At 56.1% G+C, this 16,009-nt stretch overlaps 2 protein-coding genes across 4 annotated transcripts; one reads left to right on the forward strand and one right to left on the reverse strand.

The window, feature by feature from the left end:
- Positions 1-692: 692 nt before the first annotated feature.
- Positions 693-10,360, reverse strand: GRB7 (growth factor receptor bound protein 7). Of its 3 annotated transcripts, none has more exons than XM_080680890.1 (15): positions 10,059-10,360; positions 5,241-5,397; positions 4,988-5,138; positions 4,649-4,805; positions 4,401-4,522; positions 4,200-4,277; positions 3,490-3,627; positions 3,043-3,153; positions 2,704-2,802; positions 2,397-2,477; positions 2,175-2,291; positions 1,923-1,983; positions 1,713-1,800; positions 1,514-1,607; positions 693-1,228 (listed from the first exon to the last, which is right to left on the reverse strand). In XM_080680890.1, exons 2-15 carry the CDS (start codon positions 5,390-5,392, stop codon positions 1,082-1,084), a joined length of 1,596 nt encoding a protein of 531 aa, XP_080537016.1. In that variant the 5' UTR covers positions 5,393-5,397; positions 10,059-10,360; the 3' UTR covers positions 693-1,081. The 3 variants fall into 3 exon arrangements, with proteins under 3 accessions (XP_080537016.1, XP_080537015.1, XP_080537017.1); XM_080680889.1 differs by having other exon boundaries at positions 4,649-4,829; positions 10,059-10,271; XM_080680891.1 differs by lacking the exon at positions 10,059-10,360 and adding an exon at positions 9,798-9,882.
- Positions 10,361-14,510: 4,150 nt separating this feature from the next.
- MIEN1 (migration and invasion enhancer 1) lies at positions 14,511-15,861 on the forward strand. The gene is made up of 4 exons (XM_080679870.1): positions 14,511-14,649; positions 14,755-14,852; positions 15,272-15,348; positions 15,431-15,861. The coding sequence occupies exons 1-4, from the start codon at positions 14,561-14,563 to the stop codon at positions 15,512-15,514; spliced, it is 348 nt and encodes a 115-aa protein (XP_080535996.1). The 5' UTR covers positions 14,511-14,560; the 3' UTR covers positions 15,515-15,861.
- The last annotated feature ends 148 nt before the right edge of the window (positions 15,862-16,009 follow it).

A 16,009-nucleotide genomic window follows, 5' to 3' on the forward strand; every position in this document is an offset into this window, starting at 1 on the left:
TTTAAAAAAAATAAAAATAAAAAAATAAAAGGCCGGCAGGGGCAGTGAGCAGAGACCTGACCCTGCAGGATCTGTCTGGGTGTGAGGGCAGGCACAGGGGAGTGAGCAGATTTCTATTTTGAAAAAATCACTCTGGATGATGAAGCTAGGTTGGAGAGGGAAGCGAGACCCAGAGGGCCAAGTGCTGTAGGATTCCATAAAGGCTTTCTGGAAGGCGCAGAACTATTAGGACGGTAAGCAGATTAGGGTTGGGGAGGAGAGAGAGGGGTTGACAGTGGGGGTAGGTACTGGAGCCGTTCTGTGACTTGGTGGTGGACATACACCTGTGTGTTTGTCAGGACCAGTCAGCCCAGGACTTGTAGAGGATGGGGATGCTGTCTGACTCATCTCCGCAGCCCAGGCCCATCAGAGTTACCTCCATAGACGTAGGCCCTATTAGGAAATCTCATCTGGATGACAGTCCCTTGTCCACTCATTCATTCCACAAGCAATATTGGGCACCCGCTATGGGTCAGGCTCCACGCTGGGCACTGGGGGCTCTCAGATGACCAGGACCACGGCCCTCCCCTCAGAAACATCCCGGCTGGCCAGTAAGTGGCATCTATCCATCTGACACATTCATCAAGGCCTGGTGCACACCTCTCCTCCTTCCCTTCTCAACCCCAGCAAGCCAGGTCTGGCCAGACCGAACTCACAAGTGTATCCAAAAATAACCTTTATTGTAAGGCGTATAAAACAGAGCAGATCAACTGGCCTCAGTCTGTACAAAGTGTGGGGCATCAGACCACCTGGGATACCCCCATTTCTCCCATAATGCCTTGCCCCAGAGTAGTGCCCAGAAAGGAGCTTCCTGAAGGGGAGAGGGTCACCCCAAGTGCCTTCCCTTGAGAAGAGGGATTAAGGGTGAACTGGGGGGGGGGGCGGGGCGGGGGGCACTTACTGTTTCAGTGAAGCAAAGGAGCAGAGGAGAAAACTGGAGTGGGGGGAGCCTTCCAATTATTCTCGATCCTGTCCCCACCCTCTGACCCTCCGAGCCCACCCTATGAGCCCGGGGCTGAGACACAGGCCTGCTGCCACCCGGTCAGAGGGCCACGCGGGTGCAGCAGTGGCGCAGCAAGCAGGGCAGGATGCCGCGGTTCAGCTGGTGGAACTCCACGAGCTGCAGCAGGTCGGTGAAGCGAGTCTGGCCCTCATCCATGCTGAAGTAGAGGCGGCCCTCCTCCTCACTCTGGGGCAGAGCCAGGGGTGGGCGGTCAGGGAGGGGCATGAGCCTAAGGGGCTCCCTCCTGGGCCAGGCCTGAGGTCCCCACTGCTTGTGCAGGGAGAAAGGAGAGAGCCGGAGACCCCAGACACGCTGGGGACCGGGAGGGGAGGGTGGAGGCGACTGGCCGCTGGGAGCCCCGTGTCTCCACTGCGGGCATCTAGGGCAGCGGTCGCCAACCTTTCGGACCTCACGGACCACCAGGGGTCCAGGTACCACCGGGGGGCAACCGATGATCTAGGGATGACTCACCGGCAGGATAAGATAATGCTTGACTTTCTGCAGATGGCACAGAGACAGGACAAAGCCCTGAGGGTTCCGCTGGCTGTCCCGGACCAGGAACAGTCTGCCAGGAGACGGGGCCACATCAGCCGAGGACACCGGACGGCCTCCTTCGCTCAGGGTCTCCCTTACCCCAGGGCCTGCTGCCCCGCCCAGCCCTGCCCCTTACCCGTCTACCAGGCCTTGCTGGGAGATGAGCCGCTGGCTCTCCTCACGGGAGATTCGTCCATGGAACCAGGGTTGGGTTCGGTGGATGGCTGGGGTGAGAGGCAGACAGGTGGGCAGTCACTCTGAGGAGGGGATCCTCCTACTAATCACGCCCCCCGCCATGAGGGCGCAGAGACGCCCCCAGCCCCAGGGAGGCTGCGCCCTCACCCACCTGCACTGAGGCTGGTGCTGGAGCATGGGGTGGGCAGGCTGAAACGGTGGTTCGTCTTCTTCTGCAGAGCAGAGGGGAAACAAGGGTCGGGGGTGGCAGGGCCTGGCTGGGATATCGCCCCGCCCCAAAGAATACAGAGCCCCTTTCTGCACCTGGAGGCCTCCCCGCACCGCTCTCCCCCTCCCCTCCATGGAAACCCATATGGAGAGCCGCTCCCCAGGACAAACATGCAGGTGAGTGCTGGCGCCTCACCCGCCAGGCGTGGGCCTCCTCCAGGGCGACACTCAGAGCCTCCCGGGGGTTCTCGATGATGCGCCCCGTGTGGCCAGAGAAGTCCATCGCCACCAGGGTGTTATCCGAGACGCTCCTCTGCACGTGGGACAGAACGGGGAGGGGAGGGGTCAGAACAGGACCCCAGTGTACCCGGAACGGGGTCCGGTATCCACCCCAACTCATGCCCCTGTGTACACTCACCAGGGGTGGGGACCCCACACAGGACGGGCGCAGGTGGCGAGATTGTGCCTGCTGATAATTCTTATACAGCTGCACCCCATACTGGGGTGTGGAGAGAGAAAGAGGGCCCGAGGTCAAGCAGGTGCAGGGGTGTGGGCCGTGACACCCCCAGACCGGCCTCCCCAAGAGCTGCCCCGGGATCAGGAGCGTGCTGAAGCCAGAGCTGTGACTCCAGCCTTGGACGCAGGATTCCGAGAGCAGAATGATGGCCCTCGTTCTGGAGACCTCCGGGGGCGGGGCCAGCCCCACGCCGCTGCCAGGGCCTCACCTTGAAGAGGCGGAAGGCGGATAACCAGCAGGCGCGGCTCTGCTCGTCCTCACTGCAGAAGATGCGGAGCCCCTTGGGGCCATGTCGAAGCTTGTTCGGCTGCGGGGAAGGAAACTGGCTGATTCATTATCGGCCTTCAGGACCTGGCCTCCGTCTCCTGTCTCCTGTCTCCGTGGGGCAGGGGCAGGGGCAGGGGCAGGGGCAGGGGCCGGGGCAGGGGCCGGGGCAGGCGCAGGGAGAGGAGTCTGCGTGTCCCAGACAGAGCTCAGAAGCCCCAGGGAGGATGCAGGGGGCGCTGAGCAGTCCCCACTCCCTCCCAGGCCAGGCCCGGGCCCTCACCTTGATACAGAAGCCGAAGTCCGTGGGCATCCCATACAGCTTGCGGCCCTGAGTCACCACATACGCATTGGACTCGCTTACGTCTGCTAAGTACTGCAGGTGCCTCGGATCCTGCTCAGCACAGGTGAGAAGGACTTGGGGCGGGCAGACTCTATCCCCCAATTACTGCCCAACCAAGCTGGCTGAGGAGGTATCCGGCCGAGAGGGGCGGAGAAGTGCCCCAGGTCACACAGCAAATCGAAATAGAAGCAGGACTCGAACTCAGTCCACCTGCCTTTCCCACTGCTGCCTCCTGGGGCAGGTAAGCTGGGCCGGAGAGAGGAGCAGCTGAGGGTCTCAGGGCCCAAGGGGAGAAAGGTCCAGGAGTTCCAACAGGGAAGAGGCAACACCTAGCAGGACCCGGATGGGGTTTCCGAGGGGCCGGGACTGTCACCTGAAAGACCTCACCTTGGAGGTGCCCTTGGTGGAGTAATAGAGGCCAGACCGGCGCAGGAAGCAGAAGAAGCGCTTCCAGAGCTTCCGTCCTGACCCCCGCAGCTGCAGGAAGCCCTGGATCTCTGGGAAGCTGCCTGCATTCAGGAAGTTCTGCGGCCAGAGGAGAGCAAGAGGGTGAGAGGCCGCCCCAGGCGGTGTGGCTCAGTGGATAGAGCATCCGCCTGCAGGCCGAAGGATCCTGGGTTCGATTACAGTCAAGGGCACATGCCCAGGTGCAGGCTCGATCCCCAGTAGGGGGCGTGCAGGAGGCAGCTGATCAATAATTCTCTCTCATCATTGATGTTTCTATCTCTCTCTCCCTCTCCCTTCTCTGAAATCAATAAAAATAATTTAAAAAAATAAGCGGGTGAGAGGCCTAGCGGAGGCCACACACACACACACACACACACACACACAAAACATACAGAAAACACGCAGAAAACATGCAGCACGCAGGCACTGCGCCTTCCCAGGACCTGCCCTTATGAAAGGAGTTGCTCCACATGCATTTATTGTCCCCATTTAACCGATGAAGAAACTAATGCTCACGCAGGGAAAAGACACGTCCACAGTCCCTTAGAACTTCGCTAGGTTCTCTCCACCCCACGGAGGGGAGGCCCAAGGCTTAAGGGCCGAGAAGCCATGGGGACCCTGGGGAATCGGGACGATGCGCGTTTCCTCACCTGGATGAGGTCTTCATGTGATAAGCCCGTCGGTGCATCCAGACAGCTGGAGACCATCTTCTCTGGGAACAGGGAGTGCTGGGGCAGAGGGGAGTCCGGAGTCAGAGACTGAGGGTCCAGGTTAGGGATCAGGGTGTCCCATTGCCCAGAGTCCCTCCCCTACCGCCCCCCCCCCCCCGCCCCACACACACACATACTCACTGGGGAGCTCTTGAACAGTTCATACTTGGCGAAGTTCTTCCGGAAGACAAAGCGGCTGTCTCCGCCGATCGGCCATGCAGCTTGTACTTCCACTACGGACTCATGGTCCTCCAAGACCCGCTCTGGCGTCAAAGGCAAAAAGCAGGGGTCAGTGGAGATCAGCCGGACCGCAGGGAGGAGCCATCTGCTTAGCCCAAGGTGTGAAGCCTTGCCTCCTGGCCCAGGCAGCCCCTTGCACCCCAACTCACCCAGTGCTAGATGGGGGTGGCACTCCACCAGCCCCCAGTTCTCGTCACTGAGGGCGTGAGCTCGCTGCACCAGCATTTCACACACGTAGCGTGCGGTGGCACCCGCCGCCACCTCCACTGACCGGCAGGCCCCGTCTTCGCTGTACACTTTTACTACCTGCACCCCAGGAATTGCAGATGACTTGAGGAAAAGCAAAGGGTGGTTCTTCCCCTCCCCACACCTGCTATGTCCTTGGGGACCCCTGAGCAAATTCCCCCACCGCTAAGAAGTGGTGCTATACCCATCCCAGTCCCATAGTCCCCCCATAGCCCTGCCTTCTCTTGCCCAGGACAACTCACATGGGGGCAGCTGGTGTCTCGAGGGAGTAGCCCCCTGGCACTGGAGAGTCCCCCAATAATGGGGGTTTGTGAAGGAGGACTACACAGCTCAGGGAAAGGGTTGGGGATGGAGGGTAGAGAGGTTGTCCGCAGCTCCTCCTCCCGAAGTTTCCTGTGTGGGTTGGGGAAGAGTTGACTTCAAGCTTCTATTGTATTTCCCAGTGCTGACCGCGCCCCTCCCCCAGCCCTCCTCAGCCCCATCACCCCATTGTACCTGCTGGTCGGGATGGACAAAGGCTGGGACCTCTTCACCTCCCCAGGAAGAGGGGCATCGGGTGGCGGGGGAGTCCCAGGAGGGGTCCCAGGGGCTGGGTACAGGTCTTCTGGGGAGCTGCTGTGATGAGGTGGAGACAGGCCCAGCTCCATGGCATCTGAGAGGGAAGAGGGGTCTGAATGCAGCCTCTCTTGTGCCTTGTCCTGGGGAGAGGGGCCAAGGGGACCCAGATCTCCTGACTTCCCACAGCTGTCAGGTGCCCCTCGGAGTTTACCCAGCACCTCATGGCCCCCCCTCTACCTGGAGTTTTCCTGGAGCCTTTGGGGAAAGAGTGAGCCCATTTTGCAAAAGGGGGCACTAAGTCCTGAGAAGGAAACATGTTGTTGTTAATCCTCACCCAAGGATATATTTTTTAAAGGCTTTTCAAAATATATTTTTTATTGATGTTATAGAGGAAGGGAGAGAGACAAAGAGATAGAAACATCAATGATGAGAGAGATGGAGCTTGCAACCCAGCATGTGCCCAGACTGGGAATCGAACCATGACCTCCTGGTTCATAGGTCGACGCTCAACCACTGAGCCACGCAAGCAGGGCTAAAATATGTGTTGTTTTTATTTATTTTAGAGCGAGAGGAAGGGAGAAACACTGATGAGAGAGAAATATCCATCGGCTGCCTCCTGCACGCCCCCTACTGGGGATCAGGCCCGCAATCCTGGCTTGTGCCCCCACTGGGACTCAAAAGGTCAACCTCTTGGTTCCTGGGTGGGGCTCCACCACTGAGCCACACTGGCTGGGCCTGAGGGTATTTTTTCCATTAATTTCTAGAGAGTGAAAGAAGGAGGGAGGGAGGGAGGGAGGGAGGAGGGGAGAGAGAGATAGAGAAGCATCAATGCGAGAAAGACACATAGATTGGTTGCTCCTGCACACACCCGACTGGAGTTGGGATCGAACCTGCAACCCAGGTTCGTGCCCTTGACCTGGAATCCTCGCCCTTTGGTGCCCGGGGTGACGCTCTAAGCACTGAGCCCACCAGCCAGGGCGAGAAGGAAACATTCTTGTTCCCACCACAGGTGAGCCAGGGCGTAGAAGCCAGTGTTGGGACCCCTAGTCCAGTGTCCTTCCTTTAGCCCCAAGTGGCCCAGGGGAAGAGCGAAGAGGGTCACCCCACCACAAGCCAAGGTGCAGCAACAGACTCCACGACCCACAGACTGTCTTGGCCTCAAGCTCTCGGGGTCAGGCCAAAGGGTCACCTCTCTGTCTCCAGCGTGTCATGTGGGGCACTCACTCCTCGGCTCTGCGCTGGGTTTTTGTTGAGTTGCCAGACCTGGCTGCCAGAGCCTATTGTGGCAACGCATGCCCAAGTGCTGAGTGATGCACCGAGGGAAGAAGGAGGTGGGAACGGACAGGAACCAGGAAGGCAGGAGGCAGGCTCAGCTGCGGCGGGAGAAGGACACCTTGGCCCCAGTAGCTTCCTAACCTGTGTGCCCTCCCCAGGCCCTTCCTCCTGCCCAACTTTCGTGAAGTTCTAATGCTCCAGCTACCTCCTCGGAGAAGCCTTCCTGAAATGTGCACATTAAGTCCAAAGAGCTCCCAGGGCACTGTGCTGGCCTCGGGCCAATTACCGGGCTCCTGTCTTATCCACCCAGTGGTCTCCTCGGCAGGCCAGGGTCTTCCCGCATCTTAGCACCCACAGGGAGCCCAGGACAAGTAAGAGTAGGAGAAATGAGGCAAAGAGGCCCGCTGTGGGGGAGAGGCAGTGCAGGCCCCTCCTCCACAGGAACCAAGACCCCCTTGGCTGCTTGAGACCTGGGAGGACCTGGAAGACCTCGAAAATTCCAGCCCCCTGCCTGCTCTCTGGATATCAGACCATTGTTGTTAGGCTGCCTTGGGCACCTGGGATTGACCCCCATCCCCACCCCCCAAGATGTGGCAGGCCCCTGGCCCTTAAGTGAGAGAATGAGGGGATTTGGGGGACAGGTGAGTCAAGGTGGGGCGGGGCAGCACTGCCTGGGGCTCTCCATTCAACCTTGAGTCATCTGCACAACTTCCTGGCTTAGGAGAAACACAAACAACCCTGCCTCTACCCACCACCCACCCTCTACTCCCGCCCCCAACCTGCCAGCTTGGAGGAATGGGAGGCACAGGGTAGGGAACAAGATGGGGGAGGGAGAGGATGCAGGGCCTGAGGCTCTTTTGACATCATCTCCTCCTTCCCTACCCTGGGCCTACCTCCACTTCTCCAGTCCAGGTGAGACTTGCAATCCGTAGGCAGTCCAGTAACTATCACCCAGCCCAGGAGCCCCCTCACCCAGGAAAGCGAGAAGAAAAGCCTGGCCTGGATTCAGAGGCCCATCTGGAGTGGAGCCAACCTCCCAGTGGTGCTCCTCATTCACCCAAAGAAACCTCAAAATGCTCCCTCCTTTGTCTGGGACCTCTCAGGCTTTCATTCTGCTGCTGCAGCCCACCTCTAGCACCCAGGACTCAGCAGGTCCAGGAGACTCATCCACATCTTCCTTGCGGGATGAGGGTCCTCCAAACACATTGTCCTAGTGTCCTGGCCAGAGGTGTACCCCAGGAGCAGGAGTGAAACATCTAAGAGGACAGACAGGCAGATAAGGAAAGGCCCAGGAGAGAGACAGGGAGGGGGCTTAGGGTCTTGCTGGAAGGGGAAGCCACACCCACCATTCACCATCAATTAACACCAGTATATCAACACCAAAACAATCCCACCACCACCACCACCACCACCCCTAGCTAATATGTCAAACAGCCCTGGTAGCTTCATTCCAGGGAGGACGAGGGAGAGGGGCTAAGGGGCTGACCCTCTTAGCTCTTCCCCTGGGCAACTTGGAGCTATTCCCCCAAAACAGATTCCGGTCAAGGGCACATGCCCGGGTTGCGGGCTCCATTCCCAGTAGGGCACATGCAGGAGGCAGCCAATCCATGATTCTCATCATTGATGTTTCTATCTCCCTCTCCCGCTCCTTTCCTCTCTGAAATCAATAAAAATATATTAAAAATAAAGTTTTCAAACTGGGAGCCTAGGAAATTCGCGTGTTTAAGAAATAGAACTCCCAAATCAATTTGACCCCTCAATGCTTCAAGTCCCGGCGGCGGCTCCCCCAGCGCCTCCCCTGCCCGGTGGCTCCGGCCCCACCCTCGTTCCCGCCCTCCGTGCCTCCTTGTTTACTTCCTGAATCTTGCCCCACCTGGCGGGCCCCGAGGTGCGGAGGGTGGCAGGGCCATTGTTTAGGGCCAATAAAAAAACAAGGCCACCGTCCGTGCTTCCCAGGGTGGGGGCGGGGCTCACAGGGCAGAGGCCTGGGCCCGGGGTCTGGACGTGGCGGGAAGGCCCAGGTGTTGTCCGGTACTCCATGCCCCGCCTCCATCGGGATTGATTGTAGGGGGCAAGGCTTAATCTTTGGGGGTGCTCTTAGGGTGCAAGGGCCCAGGTGAGGAGGCGGTAAACCCTTTTGTGACCCGGAGTTGGAGGGAGGGACCAGGACCCTGAGGCCCCGCCCACTCCCTCGCTTAGTAAAAAAAAAAAAAAAAAAAAAAAAAAAAAACACCCAATGGGAAGGGGGCAGCTCTTTTAAAGTTTAATTTGGGAAGAATGCTCCAGTGTCCGGGGAGTTAATCATTACAGGCCGCTTGCCTTCAAGAAGGGCCCCCCAGCAGGGGATCGGGGGGGAGAGCAGAGTCCAGGGTAGGCAGACCGAGAAGGGGGTGTAGGGTTGGGACGCCTTCCAACGGCCGACAGGTGCATTCTCCATCCCCAAAGTGCCAGGGCGACCCAGACCCGGACCCCGCTCTTTCTCCAGCCAGTTCGGTCATACAAGACCATCTCCCCCCTTCCACCCGTCCACACACACCCCAGGACACACTCTCTCCCCAGGCCGCGTGCGCTGCAGACCGCCGCAGCACCCAGCCTTCCACTTCGAAGCCCACTGCGTCCTGAGCCAGGGGGGCGCCCCCCGCCCCCCGCCTGCCCCGTCCCCGCTGCCCATCGAGGGCAGGACTGTGGTCCTGAGCGGAGAGAGACAATCCTCTCGAACCCCTCTCTTTTACTGCCCTCCACACAGATGGGAGGGTGCCCCCGGCCCCGCCGTGGAGACGTTGGTCTTTGATAAACTTGGGGAACCTCAAACTTGGGGTAAAACCAGGCTGAACAGGGAGCGACTCCCGGCAGCTGGCTCGGGATTCAGACCCCCTCCCAGCTCGCCTTCCGGGAATGGGGAGGGGCTAGTTTCAGCGGGAAAGCGCGTCTCCGAAAGGGAAGAACCTGAGCTCTTACTTCCCCGCTCCCATCGCCCGGTCCGTCCAGGAGAGCGGGGTGGGTGCCGACAGGGCGGGAGGGTAGGAATGAAGAGGACAGGAGATGGGAACAGGGAGAGTCTGAGGGCAGATGGTGAGGAGGGGGCCGGATGAGAAACTCGAGGAAAAGAGCAAGTGAGGCGGCCGGGGTAACTCAGCAGGAGGCCGAGTCTTTCCACATGGACCCCGGACCTGCCGGGGCTCCGCACCCCCAAGACAAAATGCCCGCTTTGGTCCTTACCTGGACCTTGCGCACAGGTACACCTGGGCTGGGGCCGCGGGTTTGGGAGGGAGACGCCAGGCCCTTAACTACCTGTCCCCCTCCTGCCCCCGCCCTCGGCCTGACATCACCGAGTGGGGGAAGGGGGAGCCAGTCGGCGGCTCAGCCGCTCACCTGGGCAGCCAGCCAGCCCGTGGCCCTGAGACCAGCACAGCCTGGGGCCCCGGTGCGTCTTGGGGGTGACAGCAGGTTGTCACCTGGGATCGATCTCGGTCCCCTTACCTGGAAAAGCCTCAGCAGGAGTCGTAGGACACAGGGTCCGAAATCCGGCTCAGTCTAGGGACCCTAGATACCTGGACTGGGTTTCAAATCCACTCCCTCTTCTCTACAGGTGGCAGGAGGGTGTCCCCACTTCGGAGGTAGAAGTGGGAGTGGGGGAGCGTGAGCAGCCCTGTGTGTACCCGCTTCTGGCCCAAGGAAACTAAAATTTGTTGTGCAGGTGGAGGCGGGGCCTGGAAAGGGGCCTGGGAGGAGGAAGCACCCTAGGGGCGGGGACTCCCTGAAACTCGACGCCGGCTGGGATTGTTTTTGTCCTTTTCAGCCTGGCAGCAGGTGCCAGGGAAGAGGCGGAGACAGTCGACCTGAACCGCCTCCAGAGCGAAGATCTAGAGTCCACGTCGCCTGTCAGGGAGAAGCTGGGGGCGGGGAAGTAGGGGGAAACGGCCCCGCCCACTCCTCCCCTTGTCCCTTCTCCAAACCTGTTCATTGGCCAAGCAAGGGGGCTATCGGTCCCACCCCCTGGGGCAAAGGGCACTCTGCAAAAGAGGGAAGCCTGTCCCTTGACCTCCAGCCAGTCTAGTCACCCAAGCGGCATCTTGGCTCCTAAGAGGCACTCAGAGTATGTCCTTCCTTCTAAGCAAAGTCTAGAAACTCAGCTTCTCCTTCTGAAATTGAAGGGCTAAGTCAGGGTCTCTTGGTGGGAGGAGTGATCTAGGCAAAGCTCTGGCCAGGTGCCAGGGGACTCCCTGAGAGCCCTCACTCTAGCGCTCTCCTGCAGCATTAGGCAAACACTAGGGCTGGAGGAGGATCTGGGAAGCTGAGATCAAAGGCAGCGGCAACCTCCCAGCCAGAAGCGGGTAATGGCTGAGTAAACAAACAATCCACAAGGTGATAAGAGGTCTGCCCTGGGGGAGACCATGAGAAAAGGCTCCAGCCTCAACTTTCTCCAAACTGGATTTTTCTAGGAAAAACCAGTATGAGTGGACTAAGCAAAGAAGTCGGGGAGGGGAGAGGTCGCCCGGGCCACGGAGCAGCTTGTGCAAAGCACAGTAGACAGTTCCCTCAATAATTCCTTCATTCATTCAACTGGTATTTGTTAAGTACCTACTATATGCTAACCCCGTGCTTGGTACTGGGGAATCCAGCGGTGAGCAACAAAAACAAACCCCACCCTTGTCCTCAAACTGCCCAGGCAGGGAGACTGATGTTAATCAAAGGCTCACACAAACAATAAGAAATGACAGGTGACAACTCTGCTGGGAGAATGACTCACCTAGGGAGTCAGGGGAGCCTTCTCCGTGGAAGTGACAATGAGCAGAGGGGAGGCTGTGTGGGGCAAGAAGGGAGGTGTGGAAGGTATGGGGAACCGCAAGTGCTTTCGACTCGGTGGTGCTTTTCCAGCGTGGCCTGTGACCACCTGCCTCCACATCTCCCTAGGCCCGTGGTCGGCAAACTGCGGCTCGCGAGCCACATGCGGCTCTTTGGCCCCTTGAGTGTGGCTCTTCCACAAAATACCATGGCCTGGGCGAGTCTATTTTGAAGAAGTGGCGTTAGAAGAAGTTTAAGTTTAAAAAATTTGGCTCTCAAAAGAAATTTCAATCGTTGTACTGTTGATATTTGGCTCTGTGGACTAATGAGTTTGCCGACCACTGTCCTAGGCTTGTGCAAAAAAACAGATCCCTGTGCTCCTCCCCACTTACTGAACCTGTCTCTGGGGCCAAGACAGGAATGTATGGTATTGACAAGCCCTCAGGTGGTTGTTCTGTAAACCTGGTTTAAGAGCCACCCATCCTGTCTGTCCAGACCGGCAGGAACTGTGGACAGAGGCCAGACCCTGCAATGTCTATCTGGGCTTACGTAGAGGCACCGATATCTATTCTGGAAAGTTCACTCTAGGTGCTGAAGGATAGGTTGGCGAGGGAAGTCAGACTCAGAGGGCTGAGTGCTATGAGATTCCACGTGTATGGATTTCTGGAGGATGTGGATCTATAAAGACAGAAAACAGATCTGGGTTTGGGGAAGGGGGAGAGGGGTTGACAATAGGGCACCGGGACTTGCAGGAGGTGATGGATTGTTGTGTATCTTGGTCATGATGATGGATATACCACTGTGTGTGTCAGGACTCACGAACACTCAAGAGGGTGAATTTTACTGTGTGTAAATTGTATCTGAATTTTTAAATAAAAAAATTAACAAGAAAAAATAGATTTACAGCTCAATGCAACAGAATCAAGAGTCCAAATTTAAACCCTTACATTTCTGGTCAATTGATTTTTGACAAAGGTGCCAAGACCATTCAGTGTGGGAAAGGTTAGTCTTTTCAATAAATACTTCTGGGACAGTTGAATATCCACATGCAAAGGATGAATCTAGATCCTGACCTCCCACAGGGTACACAAATTAATTCAAAATAGATAGACCTAAATGTAAGAGCTAAAACTAAAAAACTTCTAGAAGAAACCATGGGAGAAAATCTGTATGACTTTGTATCTCAAATACAACAGCAAAAGCACAAGTGACAAGAGAAAAAATTGATAAATTAGACTTCATCAAAATTTAAAATTTTTTGCCCTTCAACAGACACCATTCAGAAAATAAACATACACACACACACACACACACACACACACACACACACACACACCCCTTGTCAAACACTGGGAGTAAATATAGCTGATTAGGGACTTTGTATCCAGAATATATAAAGAACTCTTACAAATCAATAATAGACAAACAACCCAATTAAAAATGGGCAAAATATTTGAGTAGATGTTTTTCCAGATAAGGTATATGAGTGGCTAGTAAAGTTGTTCTTGTAAAGGTGCTCAACATCATTCATCATTAGATAAATGCAAATTAAAGCCACAATGAACCCTGGCCAGTTTGGCTCAGTGGATAGAGTATCAGCCTGTGGATTGAAGGGTTCTGGGTTAGATTCTAGTCAAGGGCACGTACCTGGGTTGCAGGCTCAATCCCCAGGCCCCAACAGGGCCCATGTGGGAGGCAACCAATCCATGTCTCTCTCATATCGATTTTCTCTTTCTCTGTCTCTCTAAAAATCAATGGAAAAATATCCTTGAGTGAGGATTAATAACAACAACAAAAAAACCCCACAATGATATGCCACCTCACACTCATCAGAATGACTATAATCAAAGGGACAGACAAGTGTTGACAAAGATATGGGGAAACAAATCCTTATATATTGCTGGTGGGAATGTAAAATGGCCCAGCCACTTTGAAAAACAGTTTGGCAGTTTCTTAAAAAGTTAAACATAAACTTTCCATGCAATCCAGCAATTCTATTCCTAGAATCTACCAAGAGAAATGAAAACACACGTACAAAGACAGTTACATGAACATTCATAGCAGCATTATTCAAAATAGCCAAAAAGTGGACTTTCAAATGTCCATCAATTGGAATAGGTAAACAAAAGGTGGCATGTCCATAAAATGGGATACCAAGCTGCAAAAAGGAGCAAACTACTGGTACAGGCTACAGCATGGATGAACCTCAAAACCTGTACATGGAATGAAAGAAGCCAGAAGCGAAAGACCATATATTTTATCATTTCATTTAATATATGAAATATCCAGAAAAGGTAAATTTATAGACAGAAAGCATGTCAGTGGTTGCCTAGGACTGGAGCTGAGAGCTGGATTGACTGCAAGCAGGCAAGAGGGACCTTTTGAGGTTGATGGAAATGTTCTGTAATCGGATTGTAGCCATGGGTACACAAATCTATATGTCATTGTTTTAAAACGAATGGTTTAAAGGGATGCTAGAGTAGGTGACCTGTTAGTATATTATGGTGGGACGCCAGGGAGGGAAGATGCAGGGAGACCTCCTTCCCAGCTTCCATATCTAGAGTCGCAAAATGGGAATAATGGTGCCAGCCTGTAGTAAGGCTGGGGTGACAGGGGAGGTGCAGGAACTGAAGGCACGTGATGGGATCAGAGAGCCTAAGGAGTGGGAGCTCCAAAGCCTATGGTTCCCAGATGCAGGGCGAGAGGTGGTCACTGCCCCAGGTTACATCCACAGTTTAGAGTTTAAGAGCCAGAAATACTTGAGTGTGTGACTATGGGGAGTTTTAAAATGCCATGCACATGTTAGCAAGAAATGGCAACTATTCCATACAACAGGCCAACGCAGGGTCCTGAGACCCCTTGCTCCACCACATTCTCTTCCTGAAAAGCGCTTTGCAGTTTAAGATACTTCATTAATTAGATCAAAGGCAGAAGCAACCTCCCAGTCAGAAGTGGGTAATGGCCGAGAAGTCCAGCGGACACCAGGTGCAGGACAAGCCCCCGAGCTCGCTCTGAAGGTGGTCTGCACTGGCCCACCCAGTCGCGAGCCTCCCGGCCAAGGATAGGGTCAAAACCTAGCGGCAGCGGCAGCCGCGGCCTGCAGGGGGCGCCCGGACGGAACGCGTGGCCCCGCCCCCTCACGTGCCCGCGGCGTCACGTAACACCCGGAAGCAGCGGCCGGAGCGGAGCCGGCAGCAATGAGCGGGGACGTGGGGCCGATGTCTGCAGCGCCCCATCGCGGGGAGATCGAACCGGGCAGCGGGGTCCGCATCGTGGTGGAGTACTGGTGAGAGGCTCCGGCCGGTGAGGTTCCGGTCCGGATGAGGGCGGGTCCACGGGCGGTCCCTACCCCGAAACCCAAGCGAACCCCAGGTATGGTCGGTCTCCCTAGTGAACCCTGCGGCTTTGAGGCGACCTACCTGGAGCTGGCGAGCGCCGTGAAGGAGCAGTACCCTGGCATCGAGATCGAGTCGCGCCTGGGGGGCACAGGTGAGGCCGCAGAACACCTGCTGAGTCAGTGTTCTGAGTCCCCGCTACACCGCTCTGTCGCTGACAGTGGCTGTTCTCGTGTCCAGCAGTATCTGGCACCTTAGTGCAATGGCCTGACAACTTGACCCCCCTTCCATAGTGGGTGAGTCCTGTAAGGGAAAACCGGTGAGACTGTAAAAGTACAGGTTTGGAGGGGAGGGAGCCCTTCGTGGAATTCAAAGAAGGGGCACACAGGCGATGCCTCCTGTGGGTTCCTTTGGCTTGACCCAGGCTTGGGAAATGGCTTGAAAGAACTACAAGTCTCTCTAAAGGGACATGCGGAGGACGGGAAAGCCTGTGCAAAGTCTGAGTGCGGAGGACCTCCTGACCTTTGCCTTGTTCTCAGCATACAGCTCATTCGCTGGTTTATTTAATACCAGGGGCCTTTGAGATCGAGATCAATGGACAGCTGGTGTTCTCCAAGCTGGAGAATGGGGGCTTCCCTTATGAGAAAGATGTGAGTATTTGCAATGTCGGAAATACCCCAGTTCACCATGCCTCCGCAGCACATCATCCCGTTCCATCTCTCTGCCCTCTAGCTCATTGAGGCCATCCGAAGGGCCAGTAACGGAGAACCCCTAGAAAAGATCACCAACAGCCGTCCTCCCTGCGTCATCCTGTGACTTCATGGGATTCCAGGTCCTGTTGTGTTCTGGGATACAAGCCTTGGTCTCCCCTTTGGTCCTGCTGAGGGTTCCCCGCTGCCTCTTTCCCCTCACCTAGCTCCAGGTAGCTGAGACCTTGGCCTCCACTTTGCCCCTTTGGGTACCAGGAGGGAATAGAAACTTCCATTGGCCTGGAGGGTGGTATTATCACAGCCACCTTATACCCCTTCCAGGGATCAGTGTCCACAAAAGCTTGCTCCCCGCTCCAGCCTAGCTATACCTGTAAGAGGCCAGTGCAGTTCTAATTTATTTTCTACTAGCCCCAGGCATTGTCAGCTCTTGGCAATAAACTGGCATTACAAACACTTGTGCCACCTAGTGTGTGTTATGTCCAGCCTGGGAGTGTGGGGGAGGAGCAGGGTGGCAGTGCTGGGTGGGTGGGTTCCTGGTTCAGTGATCTCTTCTCCTAGCCAAGGTAAGGAAAATGAGTGACACGGTAGACACTGCCTCTTC

Source organism: Plecotus auritus (assembly GCF_963455305.1).
Source record: "Plecotus auritus genome assembly, chromosome: 7".
NCBI classification, from domain to species: Eukaryota; Metazoa; Chordata; class Mammalia; order Chiroptera; family Vespertilionidae; genus Plecotus; species Plecotus auritus.

What these genes read in the sequence shown, in the direction of transcription:
- GRB7 (XM_080680889.1), bottom strand. Translation starts at nt 5,392, where the DNA reads ATGGAGCTGGGCCTGTCTCCACCTCATCACAGCAGCTCCCCAGAAGAC. An exon ending in CCACCCCCATCTAGCACTGG is followed by an intron (nt 4,523 to 4,648) that starts GTGAGTTGGGGT and finishes CTTTGACGCCAG; the next exon opens with AGCGGGTCTTGGAGGACCAT. An exon ending in AGGAGGCCCACGCCTGGCGG is followed by an intron (nt 1,984 to 2,174) that starts GTGAGGCGCCAG and finishes TCTGCTCTGCAG; the next exon opens with AAGAAGACGAACCACCGTTT.
- MIEN1 (XM_080679870.1), top strand. Translation starts at nt 14,561, where the DNA reads ATGAGCGGGGACGTGGGGCCGATGTCTGCAGCGCCCCATCGCGGGGAG. An exon ending in CGCATCGTGGTGGAGTACTG is followed by an intron (nt 14,650 to 14,754) that starts GTGAGAGGCTCC and finishes CGGTCTCCCTAG; the next exon opens with TGAACCCTGCGGCTTTGAGG. An exon ending in GTCGCGCCTGGGGGGCACAG is followed by an intron (nt 14,853 to 15,271) that starts GTGAGGCCGCAG and finishes ATTTAATACCAG; the next exon opens with GGGCCTTTGAGATCGAGATC.